This window comes from Ranitomeya variabilis, chromosome 5 (genome assembly GCF_051348905.1).
Source record: "Ranitomeya variabilis isolate aRanVar5 chromosome 5, aRanVar5.hap1, whole genome shotgun sequence".
Classification (NCBI taxonomy): domain Eukaryota; kingdom Metazoa; phylum Chordata; class Amphibia; order Anura; family Dendrobatidae; genus Ranitomeya; species Ranitomeya variabilis.
The window spans coordinates 331,531,836-331,558,352 of record NC_135236.1 but is presented as its reverse complement, the minus strand read 5'-3'; the positions used below and the strand labels follow the sequence as shown (position 1 = coordinate 331,558,352).

General features: G+C 40.5%; 1 protein-coding gene across 1 annotated transcript in view; it reads left to right on the top strand.

Moving 5' to 3' along the window:
• PTPN12 (protein tyrosine phosphatase non-receptor type 12) overlaps nucleotides 1-23,302 on the top strand; it is an 80,102-nt gene extending 56,800 nt beyond the window's left edge. The window contains exons 13-15 of the mRNA XM_077264702.1: nucleotides 13,923-14,860; nucleotides 21,175-21,267; nucleotides 22,507-23,302. Coding sequence (XP_077120817.1) covers nucleotides 13,923-14,860; nucleotides 21,175-21,267; nucleotides 22,507-22,562 — 1,087 coding nt within the window. The 3' untranslated portion in view covers nucleotides 22,563-23,302. The remainder of the gene's footprint in view (nucleotides 1-13,922; nucleotides 14,861-21,174; nucleotides 21,268-22,506) is intronic.
• Nucleotides 23,303-26,517: the final 3,215 nt, after the last annotated feature.

The window sequence follows — 26,517 nt, the reverse complement described above, 5'->3', positions numbered from 1 at the left end:
CTGCTACTCAGCAGAGGAGCCCACCCCTGTACCTAGCTATGCCACCTGTTTATTTATGAAAAATGTTTTGGCAGACATTTAGCCCACTTTATTATTTGGGCCTACTCACTGTGTCAGCCTCTCATTACAGTTTTCCTCCACTGAACAAAGCAATGCCGCCTGTTTAGTCCTGTTACCACATTTGAACTGCATTTAGCCTACTTTATTATTTGGGCCTACTCACTGTGTCAGCCACTCATTACAGTTTTCCTCCACTGAACAAAGCAATGCCGCCTGTTTAGTCCTGTTACCACATTTGAACTGCATTTAGCCTACTTTATTATTTGGGCCTACTCACTGTGTCAGCCACTCATTACAGTTTTCCTCCACTGAACAAAGCAATGCCGCCTGGTTAGTCCTGTTACCAATTTTGAACTGCATTTAGCCTACTTTATTATTTGGGCCTATATCTGTGTTTCCTCCTCATCCTGCCCATTGCCCAGCCACTGCTAGATGAGTCTGCTGGTACATTGACCCAGACCACTACATTACCCTTGCACTCTACACAGCCAGAATCTGACCCTGCTGAATGTCAGTTTCTCATTCCCGCATACTATACCACCTTACACGGGGACAAAGAGCAAGGTGCAGATGAAAGTGCAGGTTCCTTCATCAGGTGGGGGGGCATACTCGTTGGCGACGTCACTGGCACAGGGCCCCTCACTGTACGCAAAAGTGTCTGCCAGTGGGAGGCGCCACCCGCCGTCAAAAACACACCGCCGTACTATGAGGGGCCTTGTGCCAGTGCCAACGAGTGGGCCCCCCTGCTTGCTCAGGATCATAGCACTTGCAAAGTTGAAATACTTACCTCTCCCTGCTCCACCGCCATGACGTATTCAGCGTTTCCTGGGCCCACGAACATCTTGAGCCAGCCCTACCCCCCCACAACTTTAGCCAAATGACCCCCAGTTTTCAATGCCTAACTATTATTATAAAGTAAATTAAGATTGACAAGCTTAAGTAATAAGAATTGATGTTTTTGGCATTAAAATGGGCACTGTAGGTGTTTTCCTGTCCTCCACTCACTGCCGACTTTGATTCCCCATTGACTTGCATTGGGTTTCGTGTTTCAGTCGGCCCCCGACTTTACGCAATAATCGGCCGATTTCACCCGACCCGACTTTTGACAAAGTCGGGTTTCGCGAAACCCGACTCGATCCGAAAAAAGTAAGTCGCTCAACTCTAGTCTGAATATTTGGCTGAGGAACGAGTGCTTATTTAGAAAAAGTGCCATAAAAGCTGCACCACTATGAAGCCAATGGAAGTTGAAGTACCGTATATGCTGAGTTTTTCAGCAATTTTTTTTTTTTTTTTTTTTTTGCTGAAAACGCAAACCCACCCCACCCCCTCGGCTTATACATGAGTCATTGTCCCAGAAAGACGGCGGGGGAGTGGTGGAGCCGTGGGTCACAGAGGCAGGAGCTGGCGGCTGCAGCTAAAGCCTGTGCCCGCTGCTAAAGAGGAATGAATATTCACTGCGCTGGCAGTGAATATTCATTTCACTTATAGCGCGCAGTTACAGCCGCAGCTGCCGGCTTCCAACACACATCCTACTTACCTTCCCTGCACGCCCTCGCTGCATCTTGTTCCAGCCGGCGCCAGAAGCTCTTCCGGCCTAGCGATCACAAGTCCCCTGCTCATTAAAGTAATGAATATTCACGTCTTTCTGCTCCCATAGACGTGGAGTGAATATTCATTACCTTAATGAGCTGTTCCACGTTATGGCTCGGCAGGAAGAGCTGCTGGCGTCGGAACAAGATGCAGTGAGGGCACGCAGGGAAGGTAAGTAGGATGTTTTTTTTTTTTTTTTTTTTTTTCTACATAGGAGCCATGCATACATGGATAGTGGGATAAGGAGCCATGCATACAAGGATGGGGATAAGGAGCCATGCATACAAGAATAGGGGATAAGGAGCCATGCATACAAGGATGGGGATAAGGAGCCATGCATACAAGAATAGGGGATAAGGAGCCATGCATACAAGAATAGGGGATAAGAAGCCATGCATACAAGAATAGGGGATAAGGAGCCATGCATACAAGGATGAGGATAAGAAGCCATGCATACAAGAATAGGGGATAAGGAGCCATGCATACAAGGATGAGGATAAGAAGCCATGCATACAAGAATAGGGGATAAGGAGCCATGCATACAAGGATGGGGATAAGGAGCCATGCTTACAAGAATAGGGGATAAGGAGCCATGCATACAAGAATAGGGGATAAGGAGCCATGCATACAAAAACGGGGACAAGGAGCCATACATACAAGAATAAGGGATAAGGAGCCATGTATACAAGGACGAGGATAAAGAGCCATGCATACAAAAATAGGGGATAAGGAGCCATGCATACAAGGATGGGGATAAGGAGCCATGCATACAAGGATGGGGATAAGGAGCCATGCATACAAGGATAGGGATAAGGAGCCATGCATACCAAGGATGGGGATAAGGAGCCATGCTTACAAGGATGGGGATAAGGAGCCATGCATACAGGACGAGGAGCGATGCATACAAGGACAGGGATAAGGAACCATGCATACAAGCATAGGGGATAAGGAACCATGCATACAAGAATATGGGATAAGGAGCCATGCATTCAAGGACAGGGATGGGGGAGCCATGCATGCAAGAATAGGGGATAAGGAGCCAGGCATACAAAGATAGGGATGAGGGGACAATGCATACCTGGCTTATACTCGAGTCAAAAAGTTTTCCCAGTTTTTCATGGCAGATTTAGGTGCTTATACTCGGGTCGGCTTATGCTCCAGTGTATACGGTATTCTGTTTTAGATTTAGTTTTATTCCAGTATGCAGATATTACTACCTATCCGTACGATACATGATTACTTCTAGATCTGTGGGGGTCCTTCGGCTGATATCCCCATGACTATCAGTCTTCTACAGAAGGAGTATTACAGTGGTGGTTGAGCATGTGCACTGCTTTCCATTCAGGAAAAAAGTCACCCGTTGGTGGACTGTACAGGTGAAAACTTTTTATTATCGGCAGACCGCTTTAAGGTTCCAATCTTAAGGCATTTGGACCGGTGTTGTTTGCAATGACTACATTAAATATGATGACACTAGTACTCTGGCTTTGCAACTACTTTTGGGCTATGTCCCTACTAATGTAAAACATTAACAAAAGGCGAGCACAGAAATATTTGCACAGACGCTTGAATCCTCCCAAGACCAGACACTATAGGTAGGCTTGGCACTTTCCTGAGGTCATAAAAGAAAACTAATATTGGAAGCTCTGTTTACTGTGAACAGGCTTTTTATGCTATTAGTAATTGTGTGTACAAAGCAGGCACACGAGGCTGATCTGCATATGCTGGATATGTGTGTACTCCATGACACTGCCAGTGTATTGTCACACTCCTCTTATGAATGCCACAATGTTTCTATTTTAGCGTCCTGGAAGAAAGTGAAGTGTTGTCTATTTCTGGCTAAGTGCTGCATTCCCCGGGCTCGGCACCAAAGCTGTTTGATGTTTAAACCCCACGCTCTTAAGACTTGAGGGTTTTTCTTTGGACTTTAGCCAGGAAGCTTCTAAAGTCTTGTTGAATTCAGTTCTTTGTGCCCAGCTACACTTGTACTTGCAGTGCTACTGTCACTGTCCCAGAAATGCTTTGGTTATTACGCACGATTGTGTCCTATTTGAATACATATATCCTTTGACTAAACCTGCAGCAACAGATGACAGATGGCCACTTTGTTAGCTTGGACCCTCACTGGAGTTGTGGTCTGTTACTAGGAAGCAACTGAAAGAATCTAAAGGCCTGGTGGGAAATTGCTGGAAAAGTGGACCTGAAGTTTTGTGTTGCAGCTCCACATGTGCAAATGCCACTTATGTGTGACCGATGGTTATTTATTAATGGAAATCCCTCTTGTTTATATGGTAATATGTAGAGGAATTCTGGAGCTATTTTATACGGGTTTAATGACCATCTCTCTAGCTGTGGGACACCGTTATGTTATCAGGGCTTTAGTTACAGACCGAAGATGCCCCACTCTGTAGTATATAGTGTAACTGATGTGCATTAGGATATGCACCGCATATGTGCCGAGGGTATGAATAGGGCTTCCACCATGTGCCTCTGTAGTGCAGTAGTTTGCCAACGCGTTCTGCACACAGCCATATTTGCGTAGAGTACATTTACACGTTGTGGTGCTGTAAAATGACTTGTATAATATATGTATTTTAAAAAGGAATCTGTAACATCCAGAGACCCCGTTTGCCTCCAGGTAATCTGGAGGTAAATAGCATTGAAATCCTGTCTAACCCATTCACGACATGCACCCAGCCGTGCATGTCCGTACCCAGCCGTCTTGCGTGTCCGTACCCAGCCGTCTTGCGTGTCCGTACCCAGCCGTCGTGCGTGTCCGTACCCAGCCGTCGTGCGTGTCCGTACCCAGCCGTCGTGCGTGTCCGTACCCAGCCGTCGTGCGTGTCCGTACCCAGCCGTCGTGCGTGTCCGTACCCAGCCATGCATGTACAAAAGGGCATCCTCAACCAAAAAATGGAAAATGGCAACGCAACCCCTGAACTATTTTTTTTGTAAACTTCTGATTTTTTTTTTCCCCCACTGGTTAGTGAGCAGTGACTGCTGTACTCCCCTGCACTGTCCCGATACTTGGAAGCGAGCAGCTTCGGGAGAATAAAGTTTAATTTTTCTCCCTGTAGCTCCTGCTTCAGTAAGCTGGCTACACAGGATTTACCACTATATCTGCAGGAAAATAACATTTCTGGATGTGACAGGTTCCCTTTTAAGTGATAAGGAAAAAAATTGAAAATTAAAGAAAAAAAAATAAAAATGACCAATTTTGGAAAGCCATAACTTTATATTTTTCTGTTGATTGTAGCTGTGGGAGATTTTTTTTTTTCTACCCTATGGTGGTACATATGGCTAGTGATGAGCGAATATACTCGGTACTCGAGATTTCTCGAGCATGCTCAGGTGTCCTCCGAGATTTTTTTGGTGCTCGGAGATTTAGTTTTTCTTGCAGCAGCTGAATGATTTACACCTGTTAGCCAGCATAAGTACATGTGGGGGTTGCCTGGTGGCTAGGGAATCCCCACATGTAATCAAGCTGGCTAACAGATGTGAAAGTGAGCAGACTATAATCAATAAGGATTGTAAAATGGAAAGGAAAATGTAAAACCATTTCCCATCAGTATTCTGGAAGGATTGCAAAGCCATGGTATGTAAATCAGCTTCAAAGGGCAATATACCAGGCCCAGAATGTGGCAGGAGAAAGACTCCACGTGTCGCTGCCTAGTGGCTTCATCAAGGGGAAAAGCCAGCGAGTGTTTGCCTCTATTAATATAAGGGATATGAGTGGATTACTGACGGGTGCAATAATGATTACGGGCATTTCCTCAGTGTGGCATCCAGTTTCCGCGTTAGACGTTTCCAAGCTAATTGCAAGGAATTGGTGATGAGCACGTGTGTAAACACCTGATGGCATGGCATATTATCAGGTCATGTCTAGTCACAGCGCACACAGTGTTAACAGAATGCAAGCACCAGGAATCAATGCCCCTAAGGTATCTAACGTGATAATAAAAGCTAATGATTACATGTTGGACCACGTAAACACACAGCGGCTGCTATGAGAAAATAGATCCCAAAGCACATTATCAATTCAGCCTGCTCCATACACCCACACCCGACATACACAGTATATGTACGCTGGATATCAGGAAGGGGTCTGCACCGAAAATAACCTATTGTTTAAATCAGATTTTTGTTGATGGTTCTGTCACAATTTTATCAAAACTATTTAAAAGGAATATGACATGGGAACATACCCTTCATTTAACACTAGGACTACCGGACTGGTGACTCCCCCCCCCAGAACTACCGAATGGAGTCATTTTGACTCCTGGCTTGTTTTTGTTTACTTTTAGAGTTTCTTGCTCCTGGTATTGTTGCAACTTTAAATTATAGAATGTGTATATATAATTTATAGAATGCAAAATAGCAAGAATATCATCAGGCCTTAGCGCACTTCTTCTAGCCATATTAGCAATTGGCAAAACTGCAGGCCGTATTCTACAGAAATTATGTAGTCCACTCGAGAGTTCACTGACGGATGTCCTGTATATGTCTTGTGTATGTCAAGTAGATTTGCAAAAATGCTAATGCTAAGCCAACATTTTTTTCTAAACATGCAAGAAAATGAAAACTAAAAGAAATAATAACATTTAGCGACAAAGACTAGCAAGATATAGTAGGGAGTCAAAATGACTCCCTTTGGTAATTAAAGGTAAATTTTTAAAAAAGGTACTTTTTTTTTCCCCAAAAATTATTTGTCACAAAATCTTTCGCATCCTAAATGAGTAAGTGTCACCTAGTCTCAAGCCGGAATTTGGAAAAATGTAGTCTCAGAAGAGAAATAAAAATTGTGGGGAGTCAAAATGACTCCATCGGTAGTTCTAGTGTTAAAGGGAAGCTATCTGCTGTGTGATCTATGGACGTACAGCGGGGGGGGGGCCCCTATGCCATTTTTTTTAAATTACTTATTTAACTAAGTATAACATATGGCATGGAGACCCCTCTATTCTTGATAACTAGCCTTGCTGAAGCTGACAGCTTAGGGTTGCAGCCCCCAGCTGTGAGTTTTGCCTGGCTGGTTATCAAAAATGCAGGGGAACCCACACCATTTTTTTTTTTTTTTTAATTATTTATTTACAGAGCAGGAGTCGGATAATGAATACACCCATCAGCCGCTCCTGCTCTCGCTGTTAGCGGCAGCAGGTGTTGAGTGATAGGAGCTGTAGTTCCATCAGCTGACACCAGTGACCGGAGGTTAACTTAATACTTCTGATCACAGCGGAGCGCTCACGCTGTCTTTTGACAGTGTGGGAACCGCGGCTCTGACCGGCGGGGATGATTTCACTGCCGATCAGAAGCGGTGTTTGCCGCGCTGTCATGTACATGACAGCGTGGCAAATACTGGATGTTCGGGCCCCCCATTCAAGGGAAAGGGGTCCGGGTTCGGGTACTGTTCTGGTACCGAACCCAAACTTTTTGTAACTGATTGGCCGGACCCGAACATCCAGGTGTCCACCCATCTATACTAAAAACCTATATATAGGGTGGACCAAATATATATATATATATATATATATATATATATATATATATATATATATATATATATATATATATATATATATATATATATATATATATATATATATATATATATATATATATTTTTATATATATATATATATTTTTATATATATATATATATTTTTATATATATATATATATTTTTATATATATATATATATTTTTATATATATATATATATTTTTATATATATATATATATATATTTTTATATATATATATATATATATTTTTATATATATATATATATATATATTTTTATATATATATATATATATATATTTTTATATATATATATATATATATTTTTATATATATATATATATATTTTTATATATATATATATATATATATATTTTTATATATATATATATATATATATTTTTATATATATATATATATATATATATTTTTATATATATATATATATATATATTTTTATATATATATATATATATATATTTTTATATATATATATATATATATATTTTTATATATATATATATATATATATTTTTATATATATATATATATATATATTTTTATATATATATATATATATATATATTTTTATATATATATATATATATATATATTTTTATATATATATATATATATTTTTATATATATATATATATATTTTTATATATATATATATATATATTTTTATATATATATATATATATATATTTTTATATATATATATATATATATATATTTTTATATATATATATATATATATATATTTTTATATATATATATATATATATTTATATATATATATATATATATTTTTATATATATATATATATATATTTTTATATATATATATATATATATTTTTATATATATATATATATATATTTTTATATATATATATATATATATTTTTATATATATATATATATATATATATTTTTATATATATATATATATATTTTTATATATATATATATATATATTTTTATATATATATATATATATTATATTTATTATTACACACACATATTACACACACCTTAATAGTGGCTATTTATGCCCTTTTTAAAATAAAATTATGGTAAAAATATGTAGGCTTCAGGGAGTGAAAATTGCAGTGGCACACTCGACATTCAAGCAACGCCAAGACCATTTTGAAGTATTTATACTAAAGAAAAGGAGTACAGAAGCATCACCAAGAAGGTATAAAATACAATGATTTTATTAATACAATATCACACAAATCAAATTATCATAAATTATGACACAAAGATGAAAAAAGATTAGGAAACATGCCGTAACATCAGAGAGAGGGTGGACTTCTGAGTGACCAAGGGTTAATGGGATCATATATCAAAGAATACATGCAGTCAAATAAGAATGGTGCATGAAAGTAAAAAAAGACTGGTGACTAGTGATGAGCGAGTATACTTGTTGCTCAGGTTTTCCCGAGCATGCTCTGGTGGTCTCCGAGTATTTGTAACTGCTCGTAGATTTACTTTTTGTTGACGCAGCTGCATGATTTATGGTTGCTAGCCAGCCTGAATACATGGGGGGGTTGCCTGGTTGCTAGGGAATCCTCACATGTATTCAAGCTGTCTAGTAACTGTAAATAATGCAGCTGAGGCAACGAAAACTAAATCTCCGAACACTTACAAATGCTCGGAGACCACCAGAGTGTGCTCGGGAAAACCCGAGCAATGAGTATACTCGCTCACTACTGGTGACCAATCAAAAGAATATATATCTGCATACATCACCAGTCACATAATCAAATGATTAGCCCAGCTTACCCATCATAAATGGTGATATGCATACGTTTCCCTGCTGGCCCCCTTGACGTGCGTTTCGTGTTACTGCCTTCTCAAAAAGGGGAGTACATTGTATTATGTCTCAAGAGTTTAAATAGTAATGTGTACAGAGGTGCCGATACAAGCGGCGTACGCGTCCCGGAAGTCATGCACCGCAAATGTCCCCTTTCCCCAGGGCCGTCTACACTCTGCGCACATGTGGGCGTGATTCACCCGATGACATCATGGGGCATGCGCACAGAGTGCAGTTGAGAGCCTCCGGCAAAGCAGGACGGCGCAGAGATCAGAGCGCACGTGCGCACCACGGCGGCCATCTTATCGAAGACCAAGAGCGCAACCGTTAGAAGGACTACAGTGATAAAATCCCCAGTGCAATCCGCAAAGGTAAATCATAATAAGAAAAAATTACGATTAATAAGACCGCCAACCAAGGGCAGAATGTGTGCTACATTTTAGGGGCACAATTAATAACCCAAGTGAACATAAAATACACTGTGTTCCAAATTATTATGCACAAAGAGTTTAGGAGTGATAAGGTTAGAATTTTTTTGTTTGTGGTTTAAACTCATTGATGGTGATGTGTGTCAGGGCTCTTTATATCACTGAAAGCAATTGCAGATACCTGTGCAAATTAGTTTGGCAGGTGTCCAAATAAAGGCAAGACTACTTAAGAAGGCTGTTCCACATTATTAAGCAGCCTACATTTTTTGCCAAAATGGGAGCGAAAAAGGATGTGTCGGCTGCAGAGAATCAACAAATTGTGGAGTATTTAGGTCAAGGCATGACTACAATCAACATTGCCAAGACACTTCATCGTGATCATCGCACAATCAAGAAGTATGTCGGAGAAGTTATATAGAAACAGGGGCGCACTATAGTATACTGGGAAGATAATGATCATCAAGGGGTGCAATACCTAGTCTATGTATGAGCATATGAAACCAAAGAGAAAAAGGTAGACTAGTATAGTATGCACAACCACAATCAATATAGAAAATATATATAACACCTTTATTGCACCTCAAAAGATATACACATAAAAACATGGTACATGAATTAGTACGAAAAAACCACACTCCAAACGATAGAAACTCCTCATAACACCTATAAATATTGTCCTGCATATGCATTGAAAATGAGTGGCAATCCATATATATGACAACAACAGCACTATGTATATACCCACTATCCCAGGTATAAAGAGCAAATAGCCCAAAAGGGTGACCCATATTTATAGTCCCCTGAAGTAAAGGTGAAGATGAAATACATCAACCCTGTGGATACAACCTGTGCATGGATAAGATGGATCCTGAAATGTGCTGCAGAAAAATATGAGGCAGAAGTCCAAAAATAGCAAGTAAATAAACTCCCTATGAATGAACAGGGGAGACAGGCAGAATAGCCCAGAAATAGAGGAGTGTGGTGGAAGCAGGCCCCACGCGTATCGCTGCCGCAGCAGCTTCGTCAGGGGAAGCGACCTGGAGGTGCATATGACCGGATTAAATAGATAAATCAATTAGGGTAAGTTACATACCGCTGTGCACACAATAGCCTGGTTAGGAGAGCCGGAGGACGCTGCGCCCCTAGAGGAACATGAAAGCGGGTAAGTTCAGCTAAACAGCCCAAGCCAGCCGATAAGGATGCAGGACAAATGATCCTGCTAGACCAAAGAAAGGAGTGAGAAGGTAGGGGGGGGGGGGGGGTCTTTTGAGGTGCAATAAAGGTGTTATATATATTTTCTATATTGATTGTGGTTGTGCATACTATACTAGTCTACCTTTTTCTCTTTGGTTTCAATCAAGTAGTATGTAGCTGATTCCCAGCACACACGTGTGCGTGCTGATAAGGAAAATTTGAGGACTCTTTCCAACAGGCAATTGCGTAAGGTTAAAATAGCAGCTGCAAAAATGCCTTGTCATAGTAGCAGACAAGTTTTTGAAGCTGCTGGTGCCTCCAACGTCCCCAGAACAACAAGATGCAGGGTCCTTCAGAGGTTTGCAGCTGTGCGTAAACCATCCTGTCGACCACCTCTATCCATTGCACACAAGCAGAAACGGCCCCAGTGGGCCAAACGATCCATGAAGACTGACTTCCAAACTGTTTTGTTCACCGATGAGTGCCGTGCGACACTCGATGGTCCAGATGGATGGAGTGGAGGATGGCTGGTTGATGGACACCCCATAAAAACACGGCTAAGGCGCCAACGAGGAGGTGGAGTAATGTTTTGGGCTGGAATCATGGGGAGAGAGATTGACAGCCCCTTTATGATCCCTGAAGGGGTAAAGATGAACTCCATAATCTATGTGGAGTTTCTAAAACAACACTTCCTGCCATGGTTCAAGAGGAAGAACCCTGCTTTCCGCAGCAAGATAATTTTCATGCATGATAATGCACCGTCTCATGCTGCAAAAAACACATCTGCATCTCTGGCTGCTATGGGCATAAAAGAGGACAAACTTATGGTGTGGCCACCATCTTCCCCTGACCTCAACCCCATTGAGAACCTCTGGAGCATCATCAAAAGGAGTGTCTATGATGGCGGGAGGCAGTTCACATCTAAGCAACAACTCTGGGAGGGTATTCTGTCCACATGCAAAACAATTGAAGCAGAAACCATCCTAAAACTGACAAATTCAATGGACGAGAGAGTTCAGAAGCTTCTTTCAAACAAGGGGTCCTATGTGCAAATGTAACATCACCTAGAATAAAGTTTTCACTTGAAAACTGTTTGATTTCATTTTGTAATAAGCTGATAATGCTTATAACTTCACAATTGACCATTTTTTTGTTCAAAATAAAAAAAAAGGTTGAAAACTCTGCTGTGCATAATAATTTGGAACATGCATTTTGTGGTTTTTTTTTTTTTTTTAAAGATACTGTTTTCATAGGCAGTTTGTTCCAAAACATTGCAATTATACTAGAATAGTAGATGACTGGAAAACAACGACGCCGCCGCCCACCCCTACCTTCTGTATCTTCCCCACTATCCCATAGAATGTAAGTCCGCAAGGACAGGGTTCTCTCCCCTCTGTACCAGTGTGTCACTGTAAACCTGTTTACTGTAAATGATAGCTATAACCCTGTATGTAACCCCTTTCTCATGTACAGCACCATGGAATTAATGGTGCTATATAAATAAATAATAATAATAATAATGACTGCAATTCAGATAGGTAATTTAGAGAAAATATGAGGAAATATTATTTGCATAATAATTTGGAACACAGTGTATATTACAAAATATTATAGGAAAGTCACTCCGCAAGAACACGGCTGGTAATAAAGTGGTAATAGTGCATTGTGCAAAAACGCAGTATAACAACATATGCAGAATAATCATAATAAGGTGCTTTTTTACTTTCATGCACCATTCTTATTTGACTGCATGTATTCTTTGATATATGATCCCATTAACCCTTGGTGACTCAGATGTCCACCCTCTCTCTGCTGTTCCGGCATGTCTCCTAACCTTTTTTCCTCTGTGTCATAATTTATGATAATTTGATTTATTTGCGTGATATTGTATTAATAAAATCATTGTTTTATACCTTCTTGGTGGTGCTTCTGCACTCCATTTCGTTAGTATATACACCTTTTGGGAGTATTCCATCTAATCACTATTAGTGACATTTTCACAGGGAGTGAGGGATTTTCTTTCTCTCTCAGCCTTTGTATTATAAAAGCTGCCTATGTGACTTTTGTTTTACATTATGAAGTATTATTGGAAATTTGACATTGTATGAAGTACGACCGTGGTGAATTTCCACCTCGGTCCCTTAACACCCTTCGACTTTTACTTGTATGTGAACCTTAAAGGATGTTGTGTACCCTAGAACGCCATCTACACTGGCTGCACTATGAGAAGATATTAAAATGTTAGAGAAATCCCTGTGGACACTTTAGTTAAAGCTGCTTGTTTAGTAGTTAACTGTCTGGACATTAGTGATGACCACTTTGAGCACCAATGTGATGGCAGATATCAAACATAACTTACTTGATACCCTTTGTCTATATAAATGTAGTAATACAGCTTTGATACAGATCGTTTTTTGGGCCCATCCTGTATATCAATATATCCAGCTTGTACTGCTCCATAAAAATTTTGGTGGCAGATCAGACTGCATATTCAATGTGACTGGTTCACTTGTAACCTGGTATAACATTTAGATACTCTATTTCTTTGCCCAAATCAAGTAATTGATTGCCTGTTGAGATACAAGGCAGAGCAGTGACCAATGAACAGTGGTGTATGATGGATTGGCAGGGCTAAAGCATGAGAAGGACAGCAGTAACTGAGCCGTAAACCGTCTTCCAACCCAAGCCATACTCTTTTGGTGGTGCGCTGCAGTGGAGATAGACATTGGGTGCTACAGGACTCTAAGGTTAATGAGGAGAGGTATCTGTCAGTGAGGAGGTTAACAGTGCCTCATCCTTCAGATATGTAAACTGTCTCTTGAGAGAGGAAGAGAACTAGAACTCTAGTTACACCATTTATGAAATTGCAATCCTAAAAGTCAATATCGTCCCTTTAACGAGATTTGGCTCTTACCCCAAGTCATATGGCAAGGCTCGTTAAAGGGTTGATATTGGCTTGTAGGATTGCTACTTCTAATAGATGGAACTAGAGTTCTAATTCTCTTCCTCTCTGAAGAAGAAATTTGTGTATTATTTCCCAGAGGAGCATGCATGACGTCTCCTCATTCTGACATCACTCTCCACATTATCCCTTAGATCTCCACCTTCAGAGTAACACGAAAGGCTGGATACTGAAAGATTTCTGCAAAGTGATGATTCGTGTGGCAGGATCCTGTTAGTCCTTTTTTATTTTTTTTATTTTGTGTGAATTGTTTTTGAAATGTTAGCATATGTGCAATTTAAGTATAAAACTGACAATGTTGTTACACAGGAGTCTCCACAAGTGTATAATCCAATGTATTTCATTTTTCAGTTGCCTTGTAGAAGGAGATGTTAAGGAAGAAATATTGCAGCCACCAGAGCCTCACCCTGTTCCACCAATTCTGACACCCTCTCCTCCTTCTGCTTACCCAACTGTGACTACAGTGTGGCAAGACAGTGATCGTTATCATCCAAAACCAGTTATGCACATAGTATCCTCAGAAAATACGACCGACATGAATGAGAACTATAACAAGACAGGTGATGCAATGGAAAAAGGAGAACCTACTGTTGAGAAAAAGATAGAACGTAAACTAAGTATAGAAATAAAGAAAGTACCTCTTCAGGAAAGTCCAAAAAGTTTTGAGACCACTACAGGTCTTCAAAGGGGACTTGGATTTAAAATAAAATCTGCTTCATCTTATACAATTGACCAATTGCCTAAAACTCAAGTGTCTAGTTCTTTGGAGTCTCTGTCATTAATATCATCCAATCCTTGTGTGGACTGTAGAAGTTCAATATCTACTAAATCTTTAGAAGATGCGCCGCTCGAAAGAAGCCTTGATATCCCAAAAAGACCAGACCATCTTCCATTGGAAAAAGGACTTTCCACTTCCTCTACTGTGGGGAATGAGCACATGGCATGTAAAAACGAGTCTTCCTCTGCTGATAAACATTTAGACATGTGTCATTCTGATAGTAAGACTTTGCTAAATAGCAATGTTCTGGCTTCCCAAGCAGGAAGCCATATAGACCTCAAGAACACTCCTGCACTTCAGGCCCCCTTATCTTTTACCAATCCTCTTCACTCTGATGATTCCGATACTGAGGAGGGAAACTCGTATGGGTCTATGGAAAAAACCTTGTCTAATATATCAACCGCAAGTGCCACTGTTTCTGCAGCATCTGAGAATCCATCAACTAGAAAAGTATTGCCCATGTCCATTGCCAGGCATGATTCTTCTGTGAAATTCCTAGGTTCTGAAAAAGGTAAAACTGCTGAGCCTTTAGGCTCTGTTCACTTGTCTTTGTTTCCATTGTGGTGTTCATTGTTTTCAGGGGAAAAATAGTGTTGCCCGCAGTATTAGTCTTTGTTGTTTTCACTGAGCATCCAATGCCTTCGTAAAGCTTTTGTTTCAGTTGTTTTAGATCCAAATATCCTGTGTGTTAATGTACAGATCTAAAGCATGGGTCTCAAACAAGCAGCCGCTGTGGCTGTTAACTGCGGCTCACAGTGTACTGGAGCGCCATAGACCTTCTCGGGTCAGCCGAGAGTAGGCCGAAGGAGGAACGGCCATCAGGCCAGAAAAGTGTGTAGTAATCGGAGCCGAGGTGTCTTTTCTGTGATGCTGGGCAGCTGGTCCTAGGTCAATGTCTTAAGATATAACAGAAAAATATTTGGCCCTAATAATGCTTTTCTATGTGAAAACTAATGAAAACAAAAAAAGTACTCGTTTGAGATCGCCACACTTGGAATGATCCAAAGTATACAACTGTACCATAACCCATATGGACACCATAAAAATTTACATACATTGAGACCTACAAAATGGAATAAAAAGATCAAAAAGTTGCATAGAAAACAAAATGATATAACTTAAAACAAAATTTATTTCCCATAAGGAATAAGACCAGTGAACTTCTACATACATTTTTTTTGTTTTACCTCTCTGTGTGACCTACTTACCCAGCCAAGTTTGAGACCCCTGATCGAAAGCATGCAGATGATTTACTGCATTATCAAAAATCATGTGCAAGGAATTGAAAGGCAAATCTATTTTTCAAATGCTTATTTTGTCAACTGTAAGTGTCCACCCTTTCTAATGCTCTTTAGTGCACAAATGTTCCTTAAGACAGGAACCTAAACGCAAAATAATCGAATTTAGGAGATGTTTTTGCTGCAGATAATTATAATGGGAAATGGCACATTGAAATTAACAGTGGTAAATACTCTGGTTTGTATTGCAAATATTGTGTGTGTAGCTGCAACCACATAGTGCAAAGTGTGAAGTCTTAACACTTGCCGCAAAAATTGACATGCTGCGCATTTCAAATCTGCCCATGAAACTTCTTGAAATCTCATAGAAAGTGCTGTTATTGTACATCGCAGTGGATTTTCATTTATTGGAAGCAGAGAACATCCATTACCACAGCAGAGTTGTGTTTTGGCGCAGTGCACCGTATATTCGGCAACAAAAGGACAAGTTAACAACTGTGTAGGCGATGGGTGTCAACTACCTTGCAATGTATTATTGATGTCCTATCCTATGAATAGTCAAACTGCAAGATCTGGCTCAGAGGAGAAAAGGAAGGCTCTCATACATGTTAGGCCTCATTTGCACGCTTGTGTTTACATACATGAAAACTGGTACCAGTGTCAATAAGTGTTATGCAGCATTGTGTCCTTTTCCACCGTCAGTGTGTCTGTTATTACCATCAGTGTTTTTCACTTAAAGGGAACCTGTCACCCCCCCCAGGCGTTTGAAACTAAAAGAGCCACCTTGTGCAGCAGTAATGCTGCATTCTGACAAGGTGGCCCTTTTAGTTATTGGTGCTGTAACTGCAGAAATAATCAGTTTTGTAATTTGTCCCAAATACCTTTCTTCAGTCGAGGAGGCAGGCCTCCCCCCCCCCCTCTGCAGACGCCACATAGCCGTCACTCAAATCCTCTTGGCGCCGGGCGCCTCCTCAGCTCTGTTTTGAAATCAGCCGGCGCCTGCGCTCTTTTCTCCTGCCTTGGGCAGTGAGCGCTGCCCGTCCTCTGTGCTCATATGCAGTCTAGCTGACTGCGCCTGTGCGGCCGCCCTGCCTGTGAATCCCAGCCCCGCAGTGAAAATAAATCAGAAGACACTGCGGGGCGGGGATTCACAGGCAGGGCGGCCGCACAGGCGCAGTCAGCTAGACTGCATATGAGGACAGACGGGCAGCACTCACTGCGCCTGCCCAAGGCAGGACAAAAGAGCGCAGGCGCCGGCTCATTTCAAAACAGCGACGAGGAGGCGGCGCCCGGCGCCAAGAGGATTTGAGTGACGGCTGTGTGGCGTCAGCAGCAGGGGGGGAAAGGCCTGCCTCCAGGACTGAAGAAAGGTATTTGGGACAAATTACAAAACGGATTATTTCTGCAGTTACAGCACCAATAACTAAAAGAGCCACCTTGTCAGAATGCAGCATTACTGCTGTACAAGGTGGCTCTTTTCGTTTCAAACGCCTGGGGGGGGTGTGACAGGTTCCCTTTAATGATAAAGAAATAAATTACAAAGCTTCTCCTATACTTTGCAATGTTAACCCCTTCGCGACATGCCCCGTACTAGTACCGCGCATGTCATGTCTCGCCCTTTGATGTGGGCTCCGGTGGTGAGCCCACATCAAAGTCGCGACATGTCAGCTGTTTTGTACAGCTGACATGTGCACGCAATAGCGGCGGGTGAAATTGCGATTCCCCCGCCGCTATTAACCTGTCAAATGCCGCTGTCAAACACTGACAGCGGCATTTAACTACCACTTCCGGGCACACGGACGGAAATAAGCGCATCGCCGACCCCAGTCACATGATCGGCGGTCGGCGATGCGTCAGGATGGTAACCATAGAGGTCCTTGAGACCTCTATGGTTACTGATGCCGGCCTGCTGTGAGCGCCACCCTATGGTCGGCGCTCATAGCAAGCCTGCAATTCAGCTACACGTTATCTGCATAAAAGTGGTATCATTAAAAACGTCAGCTCGGCACACAAAAAATAAGCCCTCACCCGACCCCAGATCATGAAAAATGGAGACGCTACGGGTATTGGAAAATGGCGCCTTTTTTTTTTTTTTTTAGCATAGTTTTGAAATTTTTTTTCACCACTTAGATAAAAAATAACCTAGACGTGTTAGGTGTCTATGAACTCGTAATGACCTGGAGAATCATAATGGCAGGTCAATTTTAGCAATTAGTGAACCTAGCAAAAAAGCCAAACAAAAAACAAGCGTGGAATTGCACTTTTTTTTGCAATTTCACCACACTTGGAATTTTTTTCCCGTTTTTTAGTACAAGACATGGTAAAACCAATGGTGTCATTCAAAAGTACAACTCGTCCCGCAAAAAATAAGCCCTCACATGGCCATATTGACAGAAAAATAAAAAAGTTATGGCTCTGGGAAGGAGGGGAGCGAAAAACGAAAACGCAAAAACGAAAAAGCCGCAGCGTGAAGGGGTTAAACACGGACGGCACACAAATGCCTTCCATGTGCTATGTGTTTTTCATGGACTCCTAGACTTGGTCCTTGACATTCGTGATACTGGAGAAAAAATGGTCATGTGAATAGCACTTTAGATTGTAATGGGTACTTGTCGTATTAGTTTTTTTTTTATGGATACAACACGTACGTCTGAATGAGGCCTTAGATGGTGAGCAAAAATAAGCCGGTCCACCAATTTTAATCAGTGTAGGGGAACTTTGAAGATGACATAAGAGCACATTACTCTTTTTAGCCATTAGTACAGCTTGGCGAGTTCTCTTAAGTTGGTACGTTAGTAAATGAAAGGAAAAAATTTTTTTTGTAGGCATAATGATTTAAGTCCATTTATTGCAATTTTGTTTGGCAATTGAGGTAGGTGCACATGGTCAGTAAATGCTGCAGGTTGAAAGCTGCGTACCTCCGCAGTGGCCAGATGTTACAGCATAGTGGATGGGATTTCAAGAAATCCCATGTTCACTATGTGTGCACCGACGCCCGCGGCTTACCTGCTGAGACGGACTCGACTTTTTGCGTTCACGTGCGGTCAGCGGGCACGTCAAAATGCGCATGCGAACGCAGCTGCATAAAACGTATGTCCCTGTGTACCCAATGTTAAAGATGGGTATGCAGGACGCATGCAGAAGTAGGCGGAGCTTAAGGGAGGATGTACACAGCCATACACAGACCAGCCAAACGCAAGTGTGAAACCAGCCTTAGCAACTACATGCCTTTTTTTTTTTTTTAAGTGCCAGATATCCTTTAAGGTGCATTACAAAAATCCATGACATTTACAATGCCTGAAGCAAAAGTAGATATAAAACTAAATATTGATAAATTGGTATAGTATTCAAACACTTTATTTCAAAAACCGACTAATACCTAAACATACTTTATTGAAGATAGATTAAAATTAGTAGACAAAAAACCCGCAAACCTACCCTAAACAAAAACTTTGGGCAACTAGTTTTCCCTGTAATTCCCTAGTCCACCCTTCCTACCAGTGGAGGTTGGCACCCTAGCTTGTTCGCAAATTGGCGCCCCCACTCACCGACGGCTTATCCTGATAGAACCTACCCAGCCCTACTGTACAGCAGGACAGAAAGATGGAGACCGTGTCAACACAAACGTGCCGCTAGAAAAATGAAAAAAGGAAGGGGGTGGTGAATAATAGGGGATAAACAATAAATATCAAAGGCTACAGCAAAAAATTGTCATTAGTTTGGCTATCTAAGTTTTTGGGCATCTTAGGCATAGTGTAAATTCATAATCAGTGAAACCACAATAGAGATTTGGAATAGGGGTATAATGTGCTGTGCCAAGCCTAGATTAACTGGCCCTCACAGGCCCTAAAAAACTGTCCCTACCTGGCTGCGGAGGTTGGCACCCCTAAATAAACACGCCAGTGGCGCCCCCGCTCTCGTCGGCTGCTCCTCAGTAGCCCTATCCACTTACCCTATACCGTCTAACCATAAAGCCCGTATGGACTGATGTGGACTTGGGAGGGGGAGGGGGGAAGGAAAGGACAGTATAAGAAATATTGCCAAAGTAGGTCAGGGGAGTTAAATAAACCCGTTTCTGATGAGATTATTATCTCAGCTGAGGTACCGCATTACAAAGACTGTGCATATCACTATCAGTTTGTCAAGATAATATTATGTATAGCAGGTTATTGCACATGTTATTGCATAGGTGCCCTCCCGCAGGCTCCTTTCAATCCCCAGTAAACCAATATATACAACCAGTTGAGAGATATTAACCCAAAAAAAAAGGATCAGGGGAACAACTAACCCAATTTCTGGTGAGGTTATTATCTCAGCTGAGGTGCCGTATTTCAGATATTGTGCACACCACTTTCAGTTTGTCAGAATAATATTATATATAGCAGGTTATTGCACAAATGCCCATCAGCAAACTGCTTACAGTCACCAGAATAACAGTAAATACAAAATTGTTATACAGTTACCCACTACTTGTGTATAAACTACGCATCCACCTGTTTTTTATCTTCCCTAGGGTCCGTAATACGGGGACAATGTCCTAGAAAGTAAAGGATATTGTGGAATGCATGGGAAAAAACCGTACTTAGATTTAATCATCAGAATACCTCCCCTATTGCACACTACAGCATACGGCCATCCTGAAGTGCTGCTTGCTACATGTAATGCGGTACCTCAGCTGAGATAATAATCTCATCAGAAACGGGTTTATTTACTCCCCTGACCTACTTTGGCAATATTTCTTATACTGTCCTTTCCTTCCCCCCTCCCCCTCCCAAGTCCACATCAGTCCATACGGGCTTTATGGTTAGACGGTATAGGGTAAGTGGATAGGGCTACTGAGGAGCAGCCGACGAGAGCGGGGGCGCCACTGGCGTGTTTATTTAGGGGTGCCAACCTCCGCAGCCAGGTAGGGACAGTTTTTTAGGGCCTGTGAGGGCCAGTTAATCTAGGCTTGGCACAGCACATTATACCCCTATTCCAAATCTCTATTGTGGTTTCACTGATTATGAATTTACACTATGGCTATCTAAGTTTTTGGGCATCTTAGGCAAACTAATGACAATTTTTTGCTGTAGCCTTTGATATTTATTGTTTATCCCCTATTATTCACCACCCCCTTCCTTTTTTCATTTTTCTAGCGGCACGTTTGTGTTGACACGGTCTCCATCTTTCTGTCCTGCTGTACAGTAGGGCTGGGTAGGTTCTATCAGGATAAGCCGTCGGTGAGTGGGGGCGCCAATTTGCGAACAAGCTAGGGTGCCAACCTCCACTGGTAGGAAGGGTGGACTAGGGAATTACAGGGAAAACTAGTTGCCCAAAGTTTTTGTTTAGGGTAGGTTTGCGGGTTTTTTGTCTACTAATTTTAATCTATCTTCAATAAAGTATGTTTAGGTATTAGTCGGTTTTTGAAATAAACTGAAGCAAAAGTAGACAGTTTACTTTATTAATTGATCTTTTTGGTAGGTGGCGGGTTCATTTCTTAACATACCTGTCTACACATATGGTCTTGGTGGAAGAAACTATGACCATGAATGAAATAATAAAATAAAAAGTTTGTATGGCTCTAATTGATGATCTTGCATTTTAGGTCCTTTGTCGAATACTACTCCAGAGGCTGTGCACGGAAAGACCATGGATATAAAAGTTCAACTAATGGCTTCACAAAACAGTGCAGCAGATGGTATGTTCTCTTTATTCTGTCAGTAAAGTCAGATTCTGTCATCTCTTATGTTTTTACTGTGTTGGGACAGTCTTTTAAAGGCAACACTCTTTTTACTAAACGCAAAAAATCCATTCACATGTGGCAGACATCTCTGTACTTTGGGATGTGCTGTGGATTTTCAACCCTGGCATCATGTCCATTTCGGTTTTGGATTTTTTGATTTCTGAAACTTCAAAGTTTTTGACTTTATCTGAACATAGCTATAGGGAAAGTCTGCTTCATTGTGTCTAAAAGAGAACCTGTTGTCAGTATTTTATCTAACATGCTAATGGCATGTGTGTATATAAAGGCAATTTAATTCCGAGTAAATCCGTACTTTTCTTGTAGATATCAATTTTACTGTTTTAGAGAAATCTATAGCTGAAATTGTGTGCTACTGAGTTGTAAATGGAGTGAGTGGACCCTGCACTTAAGGGTATGTGCACACGTTCAGGATTTTTCGCGATAAAAACGCATGAAAAACACATACATATGCATCCTATCATTTAGAATGTATTCTGCAATTTTTGTCCGCGAAAAAAAACGCATCGCGGTAAAAAAAAGCAGCATGTTCATTAGTTTTGCGGATTTTTTGCGTTTTTCCCACTATTTAATGCATTGGGAAAAAAACGTGAAAAAAACGCATGCGGATTCCTGGCAGAAATGTCCGTTTTTTGTCAGGAAATTTCTGCAAGAAATCTTGAACGTGTGCACATACCCTAAAGCTCTACAACTTCTCTATCTTTTTCCCCACTCGCTACCTGCCTTCTGTCTGAGTGATAGGTCACTGTAACATAAGTAACCTGTCAGACACAGGAAGCCGGCAGGGAAAAGGTATAGAAGTAGGAGAGATGTTTTAGCTGCTGTCAGTCAGTTTTGGGAATTGGTTACACTCATTATGTACTGACCGATGACTGAAGCTGCGCTGGTGCACGCATACGACTGAAAGCCAGAGCCTGCTGCCCGGCAGCGGGGGCTCAATGCTGGGCAGCTTCCGAACGCTGCTAGTCTGCAGATTAACCCCATTTCTGCAGGTTATTAGCGTTTTTTACATGGCCAGTTCCCTTTCATAGCCTATGTGAATGAAGTTTCAAGTGATATAATTAGCTGAAGTTTAATATCCCATAAAGTAAAATATTCAGTAGAAAAGTGTCAGAATAGAGGTTAGAAAGTAAATTCTGGCTTTTCATCTAGGAGAATAACCTTCTCTCTTTACAGGTTTTGGTGAAAGTGGAAAATCTGGATCAGGAAACTGCCCATCACAGTGCACATGATGGCTAACAAATTTGTGAGGAGGAGTAAGAGAACTTTGCCTTTTCAATGGACAGTGATTGAGCCTGCTGATGGAGGCACATATAAAGCTACTCATGGATTACAAGACTGTACCATAAAAAGTGCCACTACTAGGACAGTATTCCATTTACTCTATGTAGGTTTGCCTGCACCATGGTACATACTACTGTACAATTCCATATCTATATAATATCTTACATATTTAAGATGGTTGATTCCAGTGTCAGTGCTTAATGTTTCTTTGCTGGGACCATATACCTGCCTTATATAACACTTTGGTTTAAAACAGAAAAGTATTACATATGATTTGGTAAATAAATGTATTACAGTACTGCCTTAATGTCTTTTAACCCTGTTACACGCTGCTTGTAGATCTGTTAATATAGTAAGACTTTTATGATAGTTTACAGACTACTTTTTTGCTAACTTTTGATTAAACTGTATGCATTTTTCTATTTGTACAGGGCAAGCAGGTATATATATTTGACAAATTGCAGTCATAAAATATTAACAGAAGATGTAAGAAATCTGAGCATGGTATTAACCTATTCTTTATACAGAATGTAAATTATTGGCCCTGATGTATGTATGTTTGTTTTTTTTTAAATCATTCTAGCTGGATAAAAAGGCCAGCATTGCAGGTTAACCAATAAGATTGTAATACAGTTTGTAAATTGTAAGCTAAAGGTTATTTTTATAATATACATTGTTTCATTGTCAACTCATTTTGTCTTGGGATTATTTCGTTGTGGGACATTGTGGTATGGAATATTTCTGCCATTGTGTTCTATTGACATATTTGCCTCCATGTTGATTTAGGCTACATTTTTGGTTTTTGTAATTTGATTTGTATTGTGCAGAAAAAATATGGACAAGGGCAGAATATGCTGTATGTTTTATATGGATATACACTCCTCAACATTGAAATTGCAATAACAGAAAAGGAAAATTAGTGAATTTGAAAATTTTATTTACTTTTTTTTATTATTTGCATATCATTGATATGTCTATTGATCTGATGACTTCCACAAAGCCTCTCGATTTTAGCATGGAGTATGAGCGGCAAGCCTTTGCTTGCTCTCAAAAATGGTAATGGTTGTATGAGGAATGTTCCACTATGCTGAATACACACATCATCAAGATCCACTTCTGGAAGCCTTATTTCCAGTTACCAACCAATGATGAAATACTATCAGGAGATGCTGCAGGCCATGGAAGAACGTTTGCTCACAACATGTGGTCATTCATTAGTGTTGAAAAATAGCTACTGGTCCACTTTGCCAAAGTAGTCATACCATTAATTCCACGACCAAATAAACGTACCACCAAGCTCTTAGTATACTTGCAATAAAGTCCAAACTGTCCAGCTACCATAAAATATTTATTTTACTATTCTATAGCTCCATTAATTCCACAGCGAGTTACAGACATAATCGCTGTCCCCATTGGGGCTCACAATCTATATTTCCTAGCAGTATGTCTTTGGAGTGTGGAAGAAGCCCACGGGGAACATATACACTCCCTACAGATGTTGTCCTTGGTGGGACTTTGACCCAGGACCCCATCGCTGCAAGGCTGCAGTACTACCCACTGAGCTGCAACATGTGACCGGTGTGATGTTCTTGTTCTCTCGTGAAGGCCTCTGAGTGATGATGCCCCGTGGTCTCCAAAACAATCTCCGGCTATCATTCCATAAAAGACTAATGCAGGACTACATGGCTGAAAAGAATTGCCCTCTTGGTTTGCACTAGTATAGCCTTTGACAGCTGTGACTTCAGGTCAGTGTATCTGGATGACTGATTTAGAGTCCAATGTTGTGCAAACTCCTTCTGATGGTTTGTGCAGACACTAATGCCTTAGGCTTGGTAGGTTACATCTAATTTAACTTCCAGTACAGAATTCATCAAAGAGTGGTAAGGCCATTTCTCCAAAGTATCCCAGGAGCATTTTTTAATAAGATGCCAGGCCACATGTTACTTGTGGTACTGTGAGCAGCTAAAGTTTTTATCATCTTAATATATTGCAATCGTATTATATGACACTGTACTTACAATTGCTCATTTTGCATTTCTACCCAGCTAATTCTTCTTTTCCCTGCTCTATGTAAAAACAGGAAGTTCCAATTCCTGACCCAGCTCACCAAGGACTTTTGCAGTGACTAGTGACTCATACAGGGAAGGAAGCTCTTGTTTCTACATAGAGCCTAGAAGAATTCAGCTAGTCAGTTTTTAATCATGTGATGCCACAGACCTAATGGAAAAGAGAAGAATTAGCTGGGTAAAAAAGCAAAATGGGTAATTGTAAGTGCACAGTGCTATATAATATGATAACTGTATTATATTAATAGGATAAACATTTTGATGGGAGTGCTTCTTTAATTGGCTACTATGGCCTGCAGCATCTCCAGACTTGTCTTCATCACACACATCTTGGACATCATTGGTTAGCTTGGCAGATCATACCTCAGACAACCATTAATAACCTCATTGATAGTATGCCAAGGCGTACCATTTGCTGTATTTCTGCACATTGCTCATCGATATTGAATAAATCGAGATCCTTTGAAAACTTTCCATTTTTTTTCCCATCGATCACATATCATTAACATGTCGTCTATCATATGATTTCCATAATTTCACAGTTTCCTTCTTGATGTTGCAATTTCAATGCTAACGAGTGTATACAAAATAGAAGTGGAAAAAGCAGCAATAGCACCATATTAAGTCTCTCTACATAATGAGGCATACATTTTAGTACGAATGTGAATGTTATACATGGGACACTTTCACGTCAGTATTTTGTAAGTCAGTCAGTATGGGTCCAAAACATGGAAGACTTGCAGACTTTTCCATTATACTTTATTTCCGTGTAAGTTCCATTTATGGCATAAGTGCAAAATACTGATCATGTGAATGTGGCCTTATGTCCTCCATAGATTTTTTTTTTTATGGGGCAGACTTGTATCAATGTAGCAGTTTAAGCCAAGTTCATATGGAGCAGTTTGTGGCGAATTGATGAACTAATTTATATATCCACTGCTTGTACTTTCGCCTTCACAGCCATGTCTGTTTTAGTAAATATTTTTCTCCAGTAAATAACAATTATAGATTGTTTTCCTAGAAGTTTCTTAGAGGAATAACAAATCTGCTATCTGTAAAAACTGTGTGCTATCTGCAATTCAAATATTCAAAGTTCAAATATTCAAAGGAACAGCACAGTGTGGATTTACAAGAAAAGCTACTGCAGAATAAGTTCTAGCTAATACAAGTCTTCAGTGAATCGTACATGTCAAGAGTAGTGTCAGGTCTCGGGTACAGTAAATAATTTTTTTCGATGATTGGTTACAGGTGGAATTTATTTTTTACAGATGTAAACCTAAGCGTTGGTCTAGGTAAAGGTATTATACTAATTTCTTTCCTTGAGAGATTAAGCATGAATTATTTGGAGAGTGTATCACAGACAAATGTGTGTACGGTAATTGGTCACATGCTCCAAACACTTTTAGTAGCTGAACTTTTAGAGGTATGTGCACACGTTGCTTATTCCATTGCTGATTGTTCTGCATGGATTCTGTAGAATGTGCAGGTAAAATGACCTGCGTTTTACCTGCGGATTCCCCACGGATTTAGTGGTTTTTGTGCGGATTTTGCCTGTGTTGTTACACCTGCGGATTCCTATTATGGAATAGGTGTAAACCGCTGCGGCATCCGCACAAAGAATGGATATGCTGCAGAAAATAAACTGCAGCGTTTCCGCGTGGAATTTTCCGCAGCATGTGCACTGCGGATTTGGTTTTCCATAGGTTTACATGGTACTGTACAACGCATGGAAAACTGCTGTGGATCCGCAGGGCCAAATCCGCTGCGGAGCAGCCAAATACGCAACTTGTGCACATACCCTTAACCCCTTAGTGACAGCCAATTTGGTACTTAATGA